This window comes from Cyrtonyx montezumae, unplaced genomic scaffold (assembly GCF_038088225.1).
Source record: "Cyrtonyx montezumae isolate F1298 unplaced genomic scaffold, pur_monq_1.0 scaffold_17, whole genome shotgun sequence".
NCBI classification, from domain to species: domain Eukaryota; kingdom Metazoa; phylum Chordata; class Aves; order Galliformes; family Odontophoridae; genus Cyrtonyx; species Cyrtonyx montezumae.
The window spans coordinates 17,711,671-17,734,447 of NW_027071903.1; the positions used below are offsets into that span (position 1 = coordinate 17,711,671).

General features: G+C 42.9%; 1 protein-coding gene across 2 annotated transcripts; it reads right to left on the bottom strand.

Annotated features, from left to right (window-relative positions):
* Positions 1–1,595: 1,595 nt before the first annotated feature.
* ANXA2 (annexin A2) lies at positions 1,596–22,413 on the bottom strand. Of its 2 annotated transcripts, none has more exons than XM_065733499.1 (13): positions 22,311–22,413; positions 18,353–18,412; positions 15,847–15,946; positions 12,519–12,613; positions 9,853–9,966; positions 7,387–7,477; positions 6,416–6,495; positions 6,059–6,118; positions 5,357–5,450; positions 4,654–4,749; positions 3,637–3,695; positions 2,852–2,974; positions 1,596–1,970 (listed from the first exon to the last, which is right to left on the bottom strand). In XM_065733499.1, the coding sequence occupies exons 2-13, from the start codon at positions 18,398–18,400 to the stop codon at positions 1,911–1,913; spliced, it is 1,020 nt and encodes a 339-aa protein (XP_065589571.1). In that variant the 5' UTR covers positions 18,401–18,412; positions 22,311–22,413; the 3' UTR covers positions 1,596–1,910. The 2 variants fall into 2 exon arrangements, with proteins under 2 accessions (XP_065589571.1, XP_065589572.1); XM_065733500.1 differs by lacking the exon at positions 22,311–22,413 and adding an exon at positions 21,881–21,884 and having other exon boundaries at positions 18,353–18,416.
* Positions 22,414–22,777: the final 364 nt, after the last annotated feature.

Here is a 22,777-nt window from a genome sequence, read left to right on the forward strand (position 1 = left end):
TGCATACCAGCGAGCCTGCAACCACAGCAGGGACCAACAGCAGCTTGCAGATTTCTTCCTGTCTGGTACACCAGAAAGCCAGCAGAACAGATCAATCAATCACAGCACCACCAGCCACAGAGCTAGCGTTACAGGAAGAAGACTGAAAGCTTCTAGATCTCACAGGAGACTAATTTGGTTTTCAGCCCACATTTAGCTAAAGCGGTTCTGGCCTTCAAAGTCACAGAGCTCTATTTAGCACTGCTTTCTCCTGAAGAAAGGCTGCCTGCAGTTCCAAGAGCCATGTAGCAGTGAGGCAGCGCATGCTGGCCATCAAATTCTAGCTTCATTCCACTGACTGGAAAAATGCCTACCCTTTGATTTCTTTTACAAGGCCACATTCAAGCAAGCAAAGTTTATAGAGATGACTTACCTAATTAGATTCAGAGTGATTTGCCACCTCAGCATGAGTTTCCAGATTTACAAATCTAGCCGGAGAGACATTTTGTAAACAGGTGTGAATGACTCTGCTCCATCAGGCATTAAATTGGAGCAGCTCCTGAAAAATTCTATCATTTATGCATTTAAGTTACCAATATTTTATCAACTGCGGTGTTATGCGCCAAACATTTCTCGTGGCATATGGACAGTGCTTTTGCAGCAAGATCCTTTAACACGGACACAAAACAGAGAAGGGCTCATGTGAAAGCCTGAACAGCTAGCTGTCTGCAGGAGCGATCTGCCTTTGACACAGGGCTACAGACCACGTAACACCTGAGAGAAAGCAGCTCCCGGGGCAGAGCAGCTGAGGACATCAGTTCCCCCCTCAGCCCGCACGCCCGAGGGCACGGTTGCTGCGCTGGGAGAGGAAGTTTTGTTCTCGACACTTTTGTTTCCCCAAGGTTTTGATGTGTCTTCCATACCCCAGTAAGAAACGTTGCCACAAGAAGTGGTGCACGATTCCACGTGGCTCACTGCGGACGCAGTCACAGCATGCAACACCTGCCTTCCCTGCACAGCAGGACTCACCGCGCGCACACTCCACAGCGGCTCCTGACTGCTTCACACCGCCCACAGCTCCCTAACACGGGCAGTGGGGCTGCACGAAGGCCCATCGCACTCCCCCAACTGGGGCGGGACAGAACTTTCTAGCACGTGCCCATCCTCAACGTGAGGCACCGTAAAAAGGGTGTGAAGGGCGTGAAGAAAAAAGGTGGGAAGGGCAGGGAGGAAAAAGGGCGGGAAGCTGCCTCCTGAGAGGGCTGAGCAGCATGCACTGCTGCAGTGCTGGGTGGCTTCAGGAAGGCTCCCTTCCTTTGTCATGTTACTGATGGGTCATTTCTAAGCATCTAAATGGGACTTTAATGCATTCACCCCTTCAATTATATACAGATAACACATATAGGTGAGGCTTGGGGTTTTGCTGTCACCTATGTGTGGAAAAAAAACACAAAACAAAACACAAGAATGGCTTTGTTACTAATAAAAAAAAATCACTAAACGGGAAAGGCTTTGAGATTTCAGCTATAGGTAACGAAGTACAGACAGGGAAAAAAAAAGAAAAAAAAAAGGGTTGGCATAAGCATCATTTGATCACCAAGTTTTCAGATTAAAGGTCTGAAAGAAGTACATGTGTTTTATTTATGTTTTATTAGAAACATTACACAAAGGCATTCTCCACAAGCACTTTTAACCCTTATCTCTGGGGAATGTTAGTTTCTCTGGCTTTACGCTGTTAGGAACTCTGGCATGGCCAAGCAGAGCGCTGCTGCTGAGCACAGACAGCGCTGGGAAGAGCACAGCGTCAGTTGGTGTGGCAGGTATAAAGGCAGGTCAGGGTTTGCATGGCGACTGGATTTTGTTAAAGGTTACAGTAAAATGAAGAGCAGAATAGGCACATCTCTGCATTTCCGTTTCCCCCATCACAGCTTTCAGTCCTCTCCACCACACAGGTTCAGCAGCGCCCTCTGGTAATCACCTTTTGTGTCTTGCTATAAAGGGGAAAAAAATAATGCAAAATGTGCATGAGAAACAGCTACGAAATATAAGTGTATACACATTATATTCTAAACCTGTGGGACTGAATTGATTTTCACAACTGAAGCCTTGCTAGCCTGGAGGAAACTAACCTAGACCAAGTTTTACTTGTGTGTGAATTCAAATAATTATCATTCTCACAACATATGTGCAAGGCCACAAAGGGAGAAAAAACAAAAACAAAACACAACCAAGACTACAAAAGAAAGCTGAAGGACTTGATTCTGTTCCTTCTCACTGATCACCACAAAAACTTTCCCGTACATTCACTATTTCAAAATTGTACTTATAATTTCAAATTCACATCTTACTTCGGGAAAAGATTTGGGCTTAAGGTATTGATGTAACTACGTGTAGGTCAGTATTAAGGTGGGTAGAAAGCCAACAGATGCACAAGCTCTTGTCATGTATTCCCAATTAAATAAAACCTACCACTTAATATTTCCTAAAATCACACAAATGGACAAAAATCAGCTATACAGAAGTCTGCTCCTTAGGCACTAGAATGAAAGGAAGCAACAGTTTAGATCTATGTTAATGCAGCAATTGCAGAACAGTTCTTCCTTTCTTTTGGTCTGGGAATAGACAGGTGAACTGAATTTTTGTTTGTAACATGGCAACTGATTGGGGAAAGGTTCCCTTTGGCAGTCAAATGGCTGCCAGGAATTGTAACAGTGGTAGACTACAAAACTTCTTCAACTCTGCGTGGTAATGGACAATTATTCTTACTGCATCATCTAAAATACCTCACATGAGTTTTAATGGTGGAATCAGACCAAAGAGAAAGACTTAGAAGATCTGTACAATCAATATACACAGAATGCTGAAAACTTACCTGGATGAAATAGTAGAGGGATTTTCCGTATTTCCTCTTGAATTCACTCTTAATTTTCAGCATGTCAACCTCACAGCGAGAGACCATAATCCGAATCAGGACCTTGTCACGGGTTCCCTTGCCCTGTGAGCACATTGACATTTAGAACATTAACAGATGAACCATGTAAAAGGACACTGAAACTGGTGGAAACACAGCCAACTACAGGCAGCTGAGTAGCATCAGTAAAAGGTACAATTAATGAAACCTCCTAACCAAGGTCATTCTTGTGTGCCAGGAATTTGATCATGAACATACCTCTCTCAGCAGTTAGCGAGTGTCTGACTAACCTGCAGATACCAGCCTATACCAGAAGCCACAATTCTGGCTCTCCGGGAGGTCTTCACGTTGTTGCCTAATGCCTGTCATAATGTATTTCTCTTCCTCACCTGCTCTTAACAAATGTTTTAAGGCATAAATCTGCCTTAAATAATTAAATCATTATTTTTCCATTTCAGTAAATAGATTTTCTGCTATCAGCTTGTTTACTTTCAAAAGATGCATCTAACTTTGGTAATTATAATAAACTGACATAATGAAGATAATTATTGTATGACTCTTCCCTGTATTTCTAGATGCATATCAATAGATAGCCTATGAATTAAGCTATTAAAGAATGCTTGTGATCAATACGAAGCCATCATTCCTTATCTACATGCTGATTACGTATCACATAAATAAAACCATCTAAGGATGAAAAATCTGATGAAACAATGGTTAGAAGATTAAAATGAAGTCTTCCTTACCTTCATGGAATCATAGAGCCTGTCTGCAAAGTACAGCTGCTTGTTCTGAATACACTGAACTGAAGAGAGAGATGCAAGAAATAGGTAAGTATCCTGCCCATGGAGGAACAGAACACATAAGCTGGGAGCCTTTTCAAAGGCATGAGCTGTCAAATAAGGTATTCACCAAAAGTTTCCCCAGAAAGGGACAAAGAGAAATTGCTTTTACCAGAATTGTCATTTACAAATTGGATGGCTACGCTTGTGACTGAAGCACGAATGCTTGCAATCTGAGAAATATTTCTCTCTACTGCTAGTAGGATTTCAGAAGGCTAACCTTCCTCCACACAATTCACTCTTAAGTCCATCCTTCGCTTTTATAAGCAACCTTTCTTTCTGAAAACGTTCACTGTATGCTAATAGGTGAGAAATGTCCCTTTCAAGGTTGAGCTGACTTGATTCTGCACTTGCCTTAAACAGCTTGTTTCTCCCTTAGCCTGAAACGGATTCTCCTCTTAACAAATGTCCTGTGAAACCTGACAACTTTCTATACATTCTCATCTTCAATAGCAGCCACCCCCACCTGCCTAACCCTTATTTCAGAGTATTCAGAGCAAAGCCAGCTCTTTCATTAGCCTCTGGTATCCTGCACAGCCTGTCTTTCCTCACACGCACACTGCTCGCTCTCCAGCCTATCCATGTTGAATAATTAATGCTTGCAGCTAGAGTTTCAACCTTTTTATTTGGGAGAAACAAGCATTAAGCTTCTGTACAGAAGAAACTGAAACTAACAACAGATCACAGGACACATGCATTTTCACTGTCATTTGGAAAGCAAGTAATATATTGCAGAGGGCCAAAGTACATTACCTCTCACTACCTGGAACATCCTAACATACACAAACAAATCCAATAATGCCATCCCTTCCGGTTTCTTTCTCTGGACACACAGAGGAAGCTGGCCCTATTTTCATCACAGTACACTGCAAGAGTGCTGATAAAATATTTACACATTGTCTTTATTTTATGGAAACTCACCGAGATTAATGAAAGCATTTTCCAGATCTCCCTTAACCTCCTTCTTGATGCTCTCCAACATATCATATGGGCTGTAGCTCTTGTACCTTTCAAACACTATTACAAGAAAGCAAACAGTTCAAATCAAAACCAAACCAGGAACAGTTAAAAGTAACCACCCAAATAAAAAATGCAGAGAGAGCAATGTGCTGTCCAGGTCCTTCTGGGAACTGTCTCTTACGTACAGCCCAAGTTATCCAGCTGAAGGTACTGTTCCCATGCTATTATCTTTTTGTTTTCCTTGAACACCTCCATTATCTCAAAACATACAATATCAGTTGTGTCACTAGTATTTTTTAAAACAACAGTGATTTACTTCCTGAAAAGAAAAATCTTCAAATGGCTTTCCCATGTTTTTCTGACAGAAGCTGCTCTTGCTGTCTTTGAACGTCAGGTTGGAACACATGATATACCTAATCTACCCTAGGACAGAATGAAAAGCTAAGGGATCTTTCAAGGACTCACGCAGCCCTGTTTTCTAGATTTGTAACATTACTGTTATCAGTGTAAACGTGCCACTGATGTTTAATGGTATGTCAGTATAAAAATAAAGAGATCTACACACAGTGAAACTGTGAGGTTAACACATCCAGATAGTTATCACTTCAATCTATTATTTTCTTTCAGGGGAAAAAAAAAAGTGAATCTGTCTTTTAAATTGTACCTTTCTGCAGATGCGGAATACTTCTTTCAGTCATAATGTTGATCCACTTGGGAACATCAGTTCCCTTTCTCTTGACACCAGCATCATAGAGTTCCTGGGTAAAGAAAGAAAATCATGAGTTACACGAAAAGCCATTTCAAACACACACCATTTTTGTACTGGAAAAACAGAACTACAGGAGCTGTGCCAGCGGGAGAGACCCACTGTCAGATCACCAAGGCCACGGTACACAGATCTACACTGTAACTAAGACTAATTACTTTCTATTTACCTCTACAGCTTTTGCTCCAAATTTAGCTTTTTAGCAGATCTGCTCTTGGTAAAGTACAGATATCATCAACAGCACTAGCAGCTTCTAAGTTCAATGCTACCTCTTCCTTAATCTTTCGTAATTGGTTGACTGCCACCACTCTTCACAAGGCATGCACTTCCTTCTGCTACAACATCCCTTATTCTGTTTGCCTACAGGAAATACCACAGTGCTTCTGTATGGATGCTGGTGGGCAAGTATCCCGTGAAAACTGCTAGCAGGACCACAAACAGCAGATACCTCAATATTGTTCACACATTGCTATGCAAGGCAAATCTGAAATAAAAGCATCTGCTTTCATAAATTCTTTTCATTCTCACAGCATTTGCTCTCTGAATGTCCCCCAAAGTTTCACCGTCTTAAGACACTTAGTGACCATTACCAGCACTTACCCTGGCATCTTGGTCGATCAGTTCATAATCAATCACAGAAGTATCTTCACACCTTTTGCCCTTCAAATGAGGATAGCAGGTTTTAGAAGAAGTTTAATAGATTACAAGCAATTTCCTATATTTCACTAATCAGCAACTAATCAGTATTTGCTAAGTGAGCATGTTTCATCTGCATTAAAAAGATGCTATGAAGAGTGTCACTGTCAAAATACACTGCCCTTCAATTTTTGTTTTATTTATTTGAACTGAAACAAGAAAATTTTTAAGGTGAATTAGAAATCCAGTTGTTTTACTGCCAATCATCAGTGAGCTACCAATGGGCAAAGTGGAAAAACGTGGAAGAATATGAAGCTCTACCTTGGCCAGGGCAACCATCAGCTTGCGGAAGTCACCAGATGTGTCTGATATGATGTCCTTTTCCAGCTCTGTTTTGTACACTAGAAAACAGAAGATTTTTTTTCATTTAACAAAGGAGTTCTACATGAGATTTCAGTATGTGTCTCAACATCACTGCTACAAAATCACTTCCTGCCTCCTGTTCAGCAGCAATCTCATCTGTGGCAACATTCACTTTACCAATATGCTTTTCTTTCAGTATGCATCATTAAGACCTCACTGATTTTGCTTGTCCTTTTCGATTCAGCCATACCTTAGCAGAATTGCTGGACAACAGTTATGTATTAACAGACAGCAGTTTTCTCTATTTCAGTCTACTTCTGGTGAGCTCAGTTGGAAAGTTCAGGGAAACAAACTGGTACTGACAGCTGCACTACTTATTATGATGAACGTAACCGGAATAGTCAATGTAAAAATGTAATGAATATTAAAGAAGGGAACATTTTTGAGGATGGATCTTATATCATACTCATATCTTCTTATAACAAAGTAAGAATTACTCCTGAAATCAGATAAAATGCTTTGGAACAATTAAAAAAAGAAAATACACGCTTCTGTGAAATTTTACTTCATGTCTTTCCTGGCAAGTCTCCCAAATAAACTTACAAACATGTTTCACTGGATCTCAGGTTTACCTACTTCTTACATAAGTGAACCTACAATCCATAAGTATGTCATCATTATTCTGTCACTCTGCACAGAACGCCTGTATCTTACAAAAGAGTAGTAAATCATCTCCAATTTGTTTGCTACCAAGCAACAGATTAAACTATAAACACATCCAAGATGTCAGTACAAAATGTCTTATGCCCCCATACAAAAGAAAGAGCAGATGTGGTGTAAGAATCTCAATCAAAACAACACTAAGGGGAACTTAGCCAAGCAACCTCGTGTACATACATACTACACAGAAACATTCAAAATAAACTTACTTTCCCTATAGACTCTATTGATCTCATAAAGCTCCTGATTTGTGCGTGAGCAAATGATTTCAATGAGCGTGTCTTCATCAGTTCCCAGACCCTGGAACACACGCATACAAAAGTTAGATGCTAGGAATGCACAGACGTACTTGAACGGTTTCAAAATATTTTAAGGACATTTCATTATTTCAAACAATATTACTATTAGATATATTAAGAAATAACAATGTATTTGGGATGATACATGCATATATATATATATAAAAATAAGCAGAATGGGTTGAAATGTCATTCCAAAAGCAGTTTTTGTGATCAAGGTCCAACTTGCAGAAATAAGATTGCTGTTTACCTTCCTGCATGGCTGAAATAAACTTAATGAAGAAAGAGGACTCTGAACTAAGCAGCAATACTGCCATTTTAGAAACAGGATAGGTATTAGCACTAAAAGAAAGTAACAAACTACATCAAAATGCATCAGCTATCAGTTAAACCTTAGAGGAACTTTCATACTCCAGAATAACATGATTTCATCAATGTGCTCTAAACTTGCTCAGTTACTTTATGTAAAAACACATAAAAATAAAACAGTATTTTGCTAGTAAAAGAGTATTTTGCTAACAACATCACAATAACCTTGTTCCTGGAGTGGGACTGAAGCCTCCGAAAGATCACTTTAAATAGAAGATTTACTTGGCTAAGTTGAAGATTCTTTCCTATCCAATAAGCACTGAGTATATCTGAGTTACTGGTTAGTAAAGCCATCTGGCAGACAGATACTTTAGTTTTCTGAAAAGAAACTTTTCTTTGAATAGACTGCATTTGTTTTTGTTTCTGCCTCCCAGTGAACTGTGTTAATGCTGATCCCGATGTCTTTGTCTTTCATCATCAAGAGCAGGCGGAAAAAACCTCTGATGTGTGCTGTTATGAGTTTGTTAAGCTTCTATTCAACAGAGTGTTTGGTATCTGGCAAAAAACTGGCAACATTTGCACAGAACTGTGAGAGAAATGTGCAGGGTAACATCCTGGGAAAATTCTCATGCCTCACATTTGGAAAACTGAGGTAATTACATGAAAAACTACTGCCTTCTTGGAAACAACTAGAGAACTAAAATGTAATAATTCTATAGAAATGGATCACAGATAAGAGAATTAGGAAAGCTTTCTTCGGAGCAATACAAAATTGAAGATTTTTTATGTGTTTTCTAAGCATTTTGTAAGAATATATCCAAGAAAAATAAGTAACTCTTCAGTGATGGCTTTTCTTTACCCAACTTTGATTTCCACGTGACAGCTGTAATTTAAGAACACTATCAACTCAAACTTAAGCTCAAACTCAGAACATTGATTTGACTGAGTGCTTGGTTGATGAGAATATCTGATTTACAAAGAGAATATAATACTCTATTCCTATGGCTACAATAAAGTAACGGCACGGGATACAGGCTGTAAAAGCAGCAGATACTCTGTGTAAGTATATGGCCATCCTAAACAAATCAAATATAAAATAAATGGAAACAAAAGAAGAAAAACCAGATTTACAGCAAATTATGCATAGCATATACTTAAACCAGAAGAGGGCAGCACCTGATTGCTGGAGGAATGGATCTGGCCTCCAATTACCATCTCCATACTGGCATTTTTTCTACTCATTTTTCATTATTTGGACAAACTAATCCATCACCTATTTGTCTTGTAACAAGTTCCAGCAAATATCTTTTAATGCTTGCTTTTAATTATCAATCAATCAATAAATAATCAACCTAATCAAGAAGCAGAAATGTTAAGGGTTGATTTTAAATACAAACTCCCAAACATATGCTTGCTTAGCAAGGTTAAAGCACAGGCATAAGCACTGCTCCAAGTCTTGTTCTAGTGGCTGGCAGTGCAGATATTTCTGGACTTGCCATCTATTTCATGCTTGCTTGTGAATGTAGGGGTCTGAACTCAGTTAAGTCACTGCTGTGCTGCTTCTCCAACACTGCTTTTATGTCTCATCATCACGTTCTCCTCCTCCTCATACTCCATGCAGAGGCAGGTCTGGTCCAGGATGTTCTTTCAAAATCAGCAAAATGACCCAGAAAGTGGGAACTGCTTTTTCAGTCTACAAATGCTGGCTGAGGATGTAACAGCCGCTCCCTTACGCATCTTTGTACTATGAACCCATACATTATCTTTATGAGCAGTAATAAGAGCAGCAAGCAGCCAGAGCAGCCTATCAGTTATTCCTAACTGTGTAATTTTTCCCTAAAAAGAGGATTTAATTAACACTTCCAAAATCACACGGTCCCAGAATTTCTTTTATTTCACACTCAGATTTTGTATGCCATGCAAATGTATACGTGAACTGTAGTACAAAAACAAAACAAAAAACAGAACAGTGGACATATTTGAGAGCTGTGGCCTTCGATACAAAGGCCATATTCTTTCTTAAGATGGTGACACCAGAATAACATTAAAATTTCAAAGCCCATTTACCTTCATGGCAGCTTTCAGTTCAGAGGCATCATACTGTGATGGTGTCTTCAGCAAGCCCAAAATCACTGCCTCTAAATGACCTGACAGAGCAGACTTAAGTGCTGCAGAAAGTTCCTGTGAAATAAAGGAGGGAAGATGGAAGAAAAAAATTAAGGCTGACTTCTGATCTCCAGAAAATTTAGCCTGTAGCACTTCAAGTCTCCAAGTCTGCCACGGTGTTTCTTACACAACTGACAAGGAAAAGGAACACAGAGAGCTTTTGTTTTGTGAGAGCCTAAGAAGCTAGGGCAAATGGAGATTTTCTTATCCTTTGAAAATAAGAAATTCACCGGCGGCTGGCAGAGTGCTGCGGAGCACAATGCACAGACATCCAAGTGGCTCAAGATGTCTGATCCAACTGCTCAGCTCAAGTCTTGAAGCACTGACATTTCATTAGATCTAATAAGCACTGATGGATCTGAGCCTGATCTGCACTCAGCGCTTCCCCGTGATACATTCGTACATTTTCCTGTACCACCATACTGTTTGTGTTTTTCCTATTACTGCAACCCTGTAATAGCTGAGAAGTTGGAAACCAATGGCACAATTTTTCCACTGGAAAGGCCCAGTTCCTAAATAGCTGGCTGAAGGAAAACAACTATCTCTGAAAGCAGAAAAATTATCTCTAACTTGAAGAAAACAATCAGAATTGTGTATCCTAAGTGCACTGTTAACTGTCAGTCAGTCCTAGGACAAGAAACAGTCAGGCACATTCACAGGACGCATGCAAATCTGCAGCAAATAAAGTCAGTGCCATTTCATTTTTTAAGGGTTCAGATGCAACCTGACTAAAGCCAGCACCAGCTTCATTATAGTAAAGCTCCAAAGTTCAAACCTCTGGAATCAGGTTCAGGGTCCACACAGGCCAATATTGTCCCTGAGATGAAGTTAACTATGAAGCACACAGAAAAGAGCCACTGCTTTTTGCACTAATAATTTGTGAGGCTGAGGGACAGGGGAGAACTGCAGGAGAAAGTGACCTCAGCTAAGCTGCAGATAGGTTTATACCTGAGAGGTAACAGCCAGGGCACTTAGTTTGTTTCCAAAGTCATCAGTTTAATCCAGAACACTAATACACGGTAACACTGCATGCAAGTACTACACTGACTGAACAAGACAGAGAGCTCTGGACATCCAGCTGCTTTAGTGCAAGAGATACACTAACCCAGATTTGGATCCAGTGTTCCATGCACATAAAGTTTTGGTGAGACCTAAATGCAGACTGCCCAGTAGTCAATGGTACTTCATTGGTAATAGGGAAGGACTGCACAAATCAAACTGTTCTCCAAGATTACCACTAGCTCCCATTAAACCTAGCTCAACTCACTGGAACGGAAGCAGATTATAATAATGAACTATTTCAACAGTATACAAAACGAGCAGCTGTAATGAGCAAAATGAGCAGCCTAGTGCAACACACTGCCAAAGAAATCCATGAGATACTTGCCCTGAAACATACATATCAGTTCAAGGTATGTCTTTCTCTACTTCATTTCCTCCTCTCTTAACATTCAATTGCTTGTTTCACTGAGTGGTTTCTACTGCACATTCTCATTAGTTTTACAGTTGCTTATCCTTTGGCGCTTGTTATACTTGATGAATTCAGTTTGTTCTTGGGTTGAAGCAAAGAAAAAAGGCAAAGGAAGAGAGAACTCTTAGATGAAAGAAGCTGTAGATTTTCTTGACTGTGCATTTCTACAGTCATGCAAAACATTAACAGAGCTTCGTGTGACACTTCATTACAAGAATCCAGCTTATAGGGGAAGTTCCCCCGGTGCTCACAAGAGAGTGCCTGTCAAGGTGCAGATGTGCGAACACATGCATGCATCCACCTGGTACGTGCTTCTGCATGTACGATGTGCCTGTATCAGCCATGCACAAAGCTGGTGAATTTCCAAACTTTAACTCTAGAATTACATTTGGATGTGCATTCTGGGCTGCTATTGGAGGACTACCGTTTGGGGTCTGGCAAACCTGAAAGAGATACATTCATCATAATCCCAATTCTACACAAATTTCTTCTTCTATGTGGGCATAAAACTTAAGTTATAGTAGACTCTCAACTTCAAAAGCCAAGAGAACATCTCTTGCCTTCCAGACAGGAAGACTCATTATGCAAACTGCTGCACATATCTTACAGATTTCTTCCCATCAATAGATGGGTGCATACATTTCTGACAAGATCATATCTAGTTCAGCTCATTATTTCACTTTGTTCCATGTCTACAGCACCTTCAGCACAACTGATCGCAGCCCTTTCTCATTTAAGCTATCTTTGTGAACAGAAATAGAATGTTTTCCTGGTGCTAAGTTGCCTTAAAAGAAAAAAAACAAATAAGTTCCTCTAAAGCCTCCTCCCCTCCTCACTCACCTCTGCCTCAAATTGAGCCATTCCCTGCCAATGGCTTTTCACTACTGCGTCTGGTGGCTAGCAGGCAGATATGCCACCCTGCATGCACTGGGAAATCTTCAACAGATTTGGACAAAGTAAATGCATCTGTGCTACCAGTGAAAAGGTAAACCCAACAGTACGGTCTCATTTACCCACAGCTAGTTGTACAGGACCTGAAATCTAACGATCCGCATGAAAAACATCAAATAATTGATATTTCTGCACATTTCACTACCTTCTTTGTTCTCCTCTGATAGGCAAAAGCAATATCCTGCCTCTGTTCATTGCTGCGGTTCGTCAGGATGTTGATGATGGTAACCTCATCCACACCTACAAAGACATAAGATAAAGAATTAAAACACATTTCTTGTTTCTCTTCTCTTCGTATTAGCTCGTTCTCTGGCACTCAAAACACAGCGTATGTGCACTCTGGAGCAGAGCTCAACTGCTCTTATTAGTTGATAGGTGTAACATCCTGGCCTTGAAGACAGCCCAAATTTCCAATGCAGTGAAGATCTCAGTGAGCTGAGGCACGCAGAGGCATCAGCAAAGTCTCACCACAACCTGCTTCGCTGCTTGCTTACTGCTACACTTGTGCTCAGTCAGTCAGAACTCTGCGAAGAAACTTGCTCAAAAACAGAGGCTTTAAAACTGATGCAAACGTGCACATCCATTCATGAGTGTTTTCACTGAAGGCTTCTTCATAAAGCGGCTATGTTTTGTAATCCACGTCTGTCACTTAACTAACACTCCAAATATAAAAATGCAGAAATGAATCAGCACACTGTGTTCGCTCAGAACGTAACAGGAGGGCGTGCTGTGCGTTGGTTTCTGTTTATTTTCTGACACTGGAAGAACTGGCTTTTTTCTGTTTTTATTTTTACACAGTGAATTGCATGCCAGACTCTGAAGCAAGCAGGTGGTTCTAACCTAGATGTCCTGCCAAGCCCGGCGTTTTGACCTAGGTCTCTGTATTTACTACAGCAAACACAAGTAGCTTCTTCTACATCTGTGTGAATAGTAGGAAGTACGGAGTGGTACTGGTGGGACTCAGATCCCTTCCAGAACCCACACAACACTTACACTCCTTATTACCAGAAGCAACCTCACAGCAGCTTGAGACAACCACAGCAGACATGCAAAGGCTGCTTTGAAAGTAATGCCTCCTATTGTATTATGTTGGCCCACGACATTGGAGGTGGACGCGGGTGGTATGGCAGCAAAAGCTGAACCTTCCCACCAGTATTCCAGTCTGTTGCTGTGAGACAGATGGCAGCAGCGGGGCAGAATGATGGAACAGTGTCTGACAGGGAAGTCTAGATGAACCAAAGATGCGGAACTGAAATCCTCCCTGTGGGGAAAAAAAGCACCTGCTGACATTCACTGACTCTTGTGCAATGTGTGTGGAGACCAAAGGGTGGGTGTGAGCACAGCGAGGTGGTGGGTGGTGCATTTCAGCCATGGTGACAGTAACATGAAAGACAAACACATTCAACCATGTAGATTTTCATGAGTGCAGCATGCAGGCTCTTGTTCAGTGCTGGCAAAAATGCACAGCTAATAGTAGTGACAATGTTGAAAAAGAGTGTTCAGTAGCTGAGAGTTTGCTCTGTCAAACAGCGTTATTGTGCTCTTTGTTCTAGTTTCCATGGAAACAAATAGGAGGCATTACTTTCAGAGCATGTGCACACAACAAGCCTTTTAGCCAATAGTTACAGAATATGAAACACGGAGAGGAGTCCAAAATATTCAGACTTATTTCTCCCTCTTGCCCACATTTTTCATGATGAAATACTGTATTCCATGACCTTAGCTCCTATTGAGGCAGACCTACATCCGCGCTCCCACTCAAACAAGCTCATTCTGCAAATGTCAAAGCTCTGGAAAGCAGCATCTGTCTTAGTTTGAAATCTTGGTTTGAAAACACGCTGACTCCACACTTCAGCCATAAACTACAGCTAGTGTGTTTTAGAGTGCTCTGTGTAAAAGAAAGCAAACTCTCCTAGTCCAGGAACAGCCACGCATACACACACAGCCTTTCAGCCCTTGAGAGGGCTACAGCACAGAGCCATCTCTGAAGCATTTTAATGAATTTTAAATTTAAACCATACTTCGCATTCAAAACAACCAAATGACATTTTCAAGCCTTATGACAATTGTAATAGATTAGAAACCCACAAATGACTACATCCAAGTTTCTAATTCAAATGCTTTGAGGATGGAAATATGAGCTAATGCATTGCTCTGGCATTTCATGGAAAAATGAGTGCTTGCCCTGCACACTTGGGAATCACGCTGCATGGACAGGATGCTGACTCACATCTGCTGAGGCGGGGTGAAGCAGTTGGGCTGCTCAAACATTTTTCTTTGTTCACCATAATCTTTGGAAGTTTCAGGTTAGAGTTCATCAGTGCATTTCTATCCATGAGTAACAAGAATGGACATCGTTGCTCACTTTAAAAAACGTTATTCAATCTTGACAAAAGTCTACACATGCACAAAGCATTTTCTGCCAAACGCAATAAAAATCTACTCCTCTCTTGTAAGAGGACTTTTTAAAGCAGACCACAAAATGACTGAAAATCAGAACTGAACCTCCTTTAACAAGCACGTAAGATATTTCTCCAGCTAAATTAAGAAATCCTGTGAAAGGAAGCCTAATGTTTGTTAGGGAAGGACAACATTCTGCATTTTGTAGCAAGTCAGACATGTGCTTTGCTGGCACTGACTTGGCATTTCTTTCTGATGAGAAACTGTTTGGCTTTTAAATGTCTCCATCCCCTGAAATGTAGGCAATAGACTTGGCAGGTCCAGCTGGGTCCAGCCGTTGCTTCTCTGGCAAGGAGAAAAGTCTGGAAAGCCTGGCACATCCTTTCTCCATTTACAGCAGGACAAGGACCAATACCCTAGAAGCACCAACACAGGTACTACTACCTGGGGGCTGCAGTTCACATTCCCTGTGCTCCTGCTCGTTTCAGTATGCCAGGCTTTTCCATGGGGCTGCATCTCCCCTACTCAATCTCGGTCTCCCATTATGGCACAGACACGAGGAGCCTGGTTCTGGGATGTGGGGGACTCCCACATGGTATCGCAGTATTCCAGGGGCAGGGCCATTTCAGAAACTAGATTCTGTTCTTTCTAGAATTTATACCTCTACAATAATAATAATTCAGTTCCAAACACAGTAGAAAAGCATTCAAACCATCCCTATTCAGCTGCTTGGAGCAGCCAGCTGTAAGGAGGAAGAAATATCCAATCCAACAACCCCAAGGAAACTGGTCATTCACAGCTTGGTCTCAAAGGACTGCCATAGAAGCTGCCACTTCATTTTCAGGGGCCAAAAAAAGTAGAGGAATTGGAAGCACTGATGAAATCAAGAGAAAAAAGTTCAATCTAACTCTGTCAAGATCTCATCACCGAGGTCTGAGAAATCCCAAATCTCCTAAAATAGCCATCTCGATTAAGGACACTAACATGGCAGTTGTGAGATACCGTACCTTTTATTTGCATGCCAGCGTTCTAACTTAAAAAACAGAGTCAAAGCCACAGCCCATGCTCCTCACCTTTGGTCTTGATGGCTGTTTCCAGGGCTGCAGCATCCCGGTCAGCATCAAAGTTTGAGTAAGCCTTAACTGTGGCATATGCACTTGGAGGGAGAGAATGCTAGGGAAGAAAAAAAAAGAGAAAAAAAACTGAACTTTGGGCTTTTTCATGTAATCCGTTCTCGCTGCAGTTAATACACTCAGCTGACTGTTATCCACCCAAACTCTTAAACGCAAGAACTACCGCTGGTATTTATAAAGACAGAATTCTGCTGCCAAACTCTGTTCTCCAGATGTGTATTGTCTGAAAGTCCATTCAGAGATATGCTCCTTTCAAAAAAGAATACGTATAAACAGATACTATATATGATTGCAGCAAAAACCTAACACATGTAAAATTTATTCACTAAACTTTGATTTTCTCAGGTCTGGTGCTTTCAGGCTAGAGTAGAAGAAAATGATTAAGAAAAGCTAATTCAGCAAAGGTTTAAGCATATGTTGCATTAAGTCTGAAATATTTTAGATTTGAAGCCACATTTTTACTTTGGATTCCAAGCTACAATTATATAAACTAAAGATTAAACTAAAAAAAGCTGGGGAAGATGGACAATTAACAAGTCAGAACAAGTTTCATGTGGACTTTCACATGGAACTTAAACATAAGACCAAATCTTTTTGAGCCTATGCTGTAAAGGACAAGCTTACCACCTCTTCAAAGTCTGTGCCTGAGATGCTTGGTTTAACCACCAGGAGGTTAACAAAACTGAATGACATTTCAAATTACCCCTGATAAGAATATGAGGATATCTAGGTACCAAGCAAACAGCTGGAATGCTTTAGAAGTCACCAGATTGTATCAGCTGCTCATGATTGTGTTTCCTGACCCTTGTGTGCTCCCTTAGCTTCTACAGCAGGTCAATAGAATAGAAGTTGAAGTCTTCTCAGCTGCTGTGCTGCAAGTATCACGTTAGCTCACATCACTTTCCATGGTCAGGTTAAGTTAAACCACAGATTTTCATATAAATAGCAGAGAAACACGGTGAGTTCAATGTAGGGACTTAAAACTGTAGCAGAGATGCATAGCAGCCAACATCTGAAATGCCCAATGCTGTTTCCTTAGTGAACCAATGACTAAGCTTTTTGGTAAGGATCCCTGGAAATATTTGTTTCAGTCCCTAACTCCAACAGTAACCAGAGTTCATCAACAGTACTAAGTTATCTTTATAGATCTGGAGGGTCTTTTTACATGCAAATTATTAAAAAAAGGACAACATTTAACAAAGAAATTCTAAGTTTGTTCTGCTACATTTGATGCTGTCCTGTAGAGGTCACACCATCTGGAACAGACTCCTCTGGCAACAGCCACTGTACCTTCTTTGTCTCAGAGAAATTTATGCACCTGAAAGATTCCCAAACCAAAGCCCATCAGCACACACAGCCACACAGCACTCCTGTTTAACCATAGCTGGATAACCTGATGTAAGCCACATGGGGAGCTTAGCAGAGCTGGATGTCTCTCATTCTTGTTCTGAGAGTCTTTTGGACAAAGTGTTTTACTGTGAGACCAAATCAGACACTGAGAAAACACATAACCTGTGCTGAGAACCATCTGGGGGTTGGTCAGAGCCACTGTACGTCCCTCCACACAGTATGTACCAGATCCTCTCTCAGTGTCGAAAGACACAGCAAGTGCCTATGAATATATATGCAGGTAAGGCAGAAAACTTCTGCTGGCTGCCCCAGTGGAACTCAATGAAATGATGCACAGATGAGATTCACTTCCTCTTCAGCAACAACTGCAGAACCACAGATTGATGACACAATATCTTGATGCTGCACTGCTAACCTTACCATCAGTGTTGCAATACAAGAAATCAAAGTGCGGCTTCCCGCTACTTTGATAAAACTCCTGAGCAAGTGCACATGTGGTGGAAAATACCCAACCAACACAGGATTTTGCAGGCTTTTCTAAACAAAAAACGAGAGAGGGCTGAGGAAACTTTTTTTTTTTCACAAAGGCAGTTTGTCTTTTGTTGAAAAGCACTGCAAGAGTAAGAACCCCTGTATTTCAACTCCCAGTAGATCACGTGCTCTTTTTTTAATGGAGAAAAAACCAAACATACAAACAAAGCATAAAGCTTTAAAGGGATCAACAAAAACACATTACCATCTGCTCTTACCATCCTTAACTCATTCCACTCTTTGGCAACCAAACAAGTCAGCCAGTTTGCTCTCTGCTCTCTTTCATATATCCTCTAGCACATGAATATTGCTCATGCTGCTGGTCAGTGGGGTGAGCTGTCATTACATCTCGTCACCTCACACAAATTCCCTATCATTTATAGCAGCTCTGTGGATGAAAGCAGACCACTACCAACTAAGTCTTTAGCCAAGATAAGATTAAGTAGAAGAAAAATGTGGAATGTTGTAAACCGTACAGCATAGCACAACTGCTGGAAGAAAATCCTGTAAAGGAAGAAAAGATATGACATCTAAGTAAAACAAACCTAATAATAATAATACTTACATCTCCTTCAAGGCTGAGCTTGCTTAAAATCTCATGGACAGTAGACATCTTGACAGAATGCTGGAGGGAGAGAAACAAGTAGGCATAAACACATTTAGTCACAGCCACAGGTTATACAGCCTTGAAACACTGCATCACTGAAACCAACACAATCCAATGAGCCTGCTAATTGCAAGCAAGAACACTGATCTCAGTGCTTCCAAGACACAGAACCATTAAATAATGCGTGAGAGGTTTTCATTCTGACCAGAAGTCTGCAAACACCCACTGGTAACACGACTGTTAGATCCTACGTAACAAGGACTCTGACAGGCAGAGCAATACCTTGTAGCATAAAATAATACCACTTCTCCACCTCCCAAAACCTTAAAATAACTTGCTAAGATATGCAAAGAAAATAAGGAAAAAAATAACCTCAAAACAAATTACACCACAAAAATTAACATAAGTTTATACTTTACAACACTGCTTTTTTTTCAGTTCTGCTTTCTGGTCAGGGAAGTTTGCCAGTGCTGCAGTGCTGTTTAACTGAAAGGGTCTCCCTCTCTTTCCCAAAGATTTGAAGCCAAAGGCAATATGTAAATGGCTTTCTGTAGAACCCAAAACTCAGCTCACAAATTCTTCTACTGAGAGGAGAGATATTCCCCATCACATATCCAGTTAGTCAACCAGGTAAACGTAACCTGGTCTTTTAAACTAGAGCTTGATTTGCAAGAACTCAGCAATCAAGCAGGGAAAAGAGCTGGCTTGATAGGAAGGTATGACAGAATATCAGTGACATCTCAAGATCAGTGACAGTTAACTAACTGATAACTGGGCCTGGAGTAAAAATTGCATTATTCTTGGCCACACTGGGCGCTCTTCCCCTCATTTCCATGCAGTCCTGTTTCCCCAACCCATGCCAGCTACCACGCCCTCTGAGCTCACTCCCAGCTGCTCTGCAGACAGTCCCAGGTATGTCCTCTCAAGGGGTCTGGGGGTGTTTTGTTGTTTTAAATCACTCTTTGCTCCCCTTTTATCAGGGCTTTCTCAGGCAAGCAGTGCTAGGCAGCCAGGCACATTTCCCAGACAAACCAAATTCCCCTCCACTCCACAGCAGGATCTGAGCCCAAGAGCTCAGAGAGCAGTAAAAGAGGTTAGAAATATTTTCCAAATAGCAGAGACCTGCTTAAAGCTCCAGAGAAACAATTTTTGCTTTAACACCTATAAATCATCTTATTATTAATTCTTTTATGAGGGAAAAGCAGAGAAATTCTGAATTTCAGAAATAAAATGCAGAAACGTGCGTTGATTTTTTTTTCAGTGTAAGTGCAGTAATTGCACATTTCCTTGCTTACAGTGAGAAAGCCTTCTATCTTCTGAAGTGACCTAGGTATACGAGTAAGAAACACCAAATCTATTTCAAGGGAAGGAAAGATCCCAAGGGAGGAAAAAGGGAAATGGAAAGTGCAGAAAATGTCAATTTACTTGAGAATAAACCCTCTTCAGAACAAAACCGAGCACAGCCTAAAGATAGGCAGCAGAAACAGCAAGAAGCTGCTGCTTGCTGTTGGCACAACTACACTGGTTAGAGGTGGGTGACATATCTCTGCGCTGTGAAATTCTTCGTGTTTATTTTAATAAAGTGAAGTGCCTAACAATGAGACCTTTGTACTCTGACAGCTTTACAACTGGTACCAGAGACGAGCAATTCCAGTCCTTTAGCTTACCTTGGTACAAAGAACAAGAAACCACCAGTGAGAACCGAAGCAAAGTGACTCAGTATAATCTTTCTCAAAGCTTTTTGCAAGACTCCAATTTCTAAGTCAATTAGAAACCGCACTGAATCAGGCGTGCTGGAACAAAGCACTTGAACAGCTTCCAAGAACAGGATGATCACAGCCTCACGTAGGGCTGGAGCTGGAAGGTCTGTGCCATCAGCACACAATGCTATAGCAACTGCCCGTTCCTCAGCAGCATGTTGGCAACAGAAAATATGCATTTCTGCAAGAAACTGCAGAGAGAAATCTCTACTCAGAACAAACGCATGTCTTGTCACACCCTGCTCTGTAATGCTGTCATACTTGAGAACTGATTCTGACGCTGTTTGGACAAGTTCTGGTTGGGTTTGAGCAGGTACATAGAAAGTACATGCACTAACTTGTTCTGTCTTAGACTGGAAACAATCGACTTCTACCCTCCTAACATAAATTAACACTTATCTTAAGGCAGTATCTTAAGGCAAGTTTCTACAACTTGTTTTACTCCTAAATACGATCTACGCAATTCTGAATTCTACTAAAGGAGGTAACTGTTTTGAGCAGACTCCCCCCACCACCACTGCCAGCAATCTGACCTCCAAACCTACTCTAACACTGTGACCAGTCTGTAATCAGTGCCTCATTCCCTTGGCTGCTCGGTGACAGAAAAGCACATGTAGAAGCTATCTGGATTCCCAGGGACAGCTCAGGTGCACAAAGTCAGGGGAGCAGAGAAAAAAAAAACACAGAACACCCCCCATGATTCATAGGGAAAAGCCATGCCAGGTATGCACAAACAACATTGCCCAATAAGCAGAGATGCCATTTTAAGAATTTAACCCACCCTTGTGGACAGAAACTGAGCAAAAGGTGCTCCCATGGTGTGAGCCAAGGAAGTGGCATCCCCAGAATGAGAATGGAAACTGTAACTCAGAGCACTTTCGTGTCAGGTCTCCACAGCAGGCAGTCTGGCAACGGAGGAGATGCAGCAGGGAGGAGCTGTGATGCCTCCGTGTAAATGAATTAAGGGCTCAAAATCATTCATTGCATACTGCTGACTGCTGGTACAAATGGGCCAGGACCCCTCCCTGCTGAGCGTGCTGTACGGGTTTAGCAGGACATCCAAAGTCACTACTCAAACCAGCTGTGAAGAAAAGGATCTATAAAACCATTCAACCATGCCACCATGACCCTTCTCAAGTGCTCTCTTCCACAGGCACCACTACCAGCCCAGGAGACGTCCCATTCCAGTAAGATGCTACGCACACACAAAAATAAGGGCCTTTATTCCACTGAATTCGAGTTATTCATTTTCTGACGTTTTAAAGGTAATGCAGTAATGCAAGCCACGCACACCCAGGCTGCTTATCACAGCCAGCTCCTGCAGAAGGAGCTCTGAGGGATCACATAGCAGCGAAGAGGTCCCGAAAGATTCTTTTACTCTCAACTTGCACACCAGGGTCAATTTATCCCTGTGTAGATACAGCATCCGAATACGAACATCAGAACATCAAGGTAAAAGGAACTAAACCCACTACAAGTACGCGACCCTGAAAGCATTTAAGTTTTTCTGCAGCTGAAATACGGAGCTCCGCTCCTCCGGCTCAGGCAGGAGGAAGCGCACCCGGGCTGGCTCAGGCGGGAGCGGCCCCAGCGGAACCTCCGCCGCGGAGCGGCCCGAGGGCCACGCCCGGCTCGGGCGCTGCCGCCGTGGGCGGGGGAGAGCCCGGGGAAGCCGGCCCCGCCCCGTGCAACGCTGCGGCCCCGGGCTGCGGGCGCCGGCAGCGCCCCGGGGCGGGGCAGGGGAGGCTGCCCAAAGCCGCGCGCGTCCCGCCGGGCTAGGGGCTTCTCCGAGACAACCTTCACCGCAGCCTCCCGCGATCGCTGCCTTTAAACGGCAAGCGAGGCTTCGGGGCGGGAAGCGAATTGGCGGCCACATCGCTACTTCTGCGGAACCGTTACGCGCGTTCGCAGGAAGGCTTCTGGGGAAGCCCGACGCCGTACGAGGACGGTTCTCTTTCGCGCCGCACGCCCACCTTTACAGCTCAGCCCCGCCGACCCCGCGCGAAACCGCCCACGGCACAGCAGCGGACGAAGAGACCCGCACCCAATCACTGCCCCGCGCCGTTTCACCGCTCCATTCCCTCCGCTGTAACCCGACCCGCACCCTCCGGCCCCGCTCTCCGCCGGCAGCCCCGGGTCGCCCGGCGAGGGCTCACCTGGCCGGGGCGTGCAGGGCGGCTCTGGCGGCGGCTCCGGCGTCGGCTGGGGCCGGCAGCGGCGCGGGAGGGGTTTTGTAGGGTCGGGCGGGCGCTCCCCGCCCCGGAGCCCCCACCCGCGGCGCTGACTCACCCGGCCGCGCCCTCCGCGACAGCGGGAAGGGGTGAGGGACGAAGTGGGCGAGGGCATGAGAGGGGAGGTCGCTCCGCGCCTCGCGGGGCCCCGGCCCTCGGGGCCGCCCGGAGCAGCGCCGGGCTCAGGGATCCCCCGCAGCCCACGCGTGGGGTTCCCGGGAGCGGCCCGGCTGCGGCGGGTCAGGCTGGCGGGTAGGGCCGGGCCGCTCCTTCCCGAACCGAGCCGAGCCCCGGCCCTGCCCGCGCCGCCTGCAGCCGCGGGGAAGCCCCGTTCGGAGCAGTCCAAGGAGCCCTCAGAGTTCGGTGTGTAAATCCCGCGAATAGGAACCTGA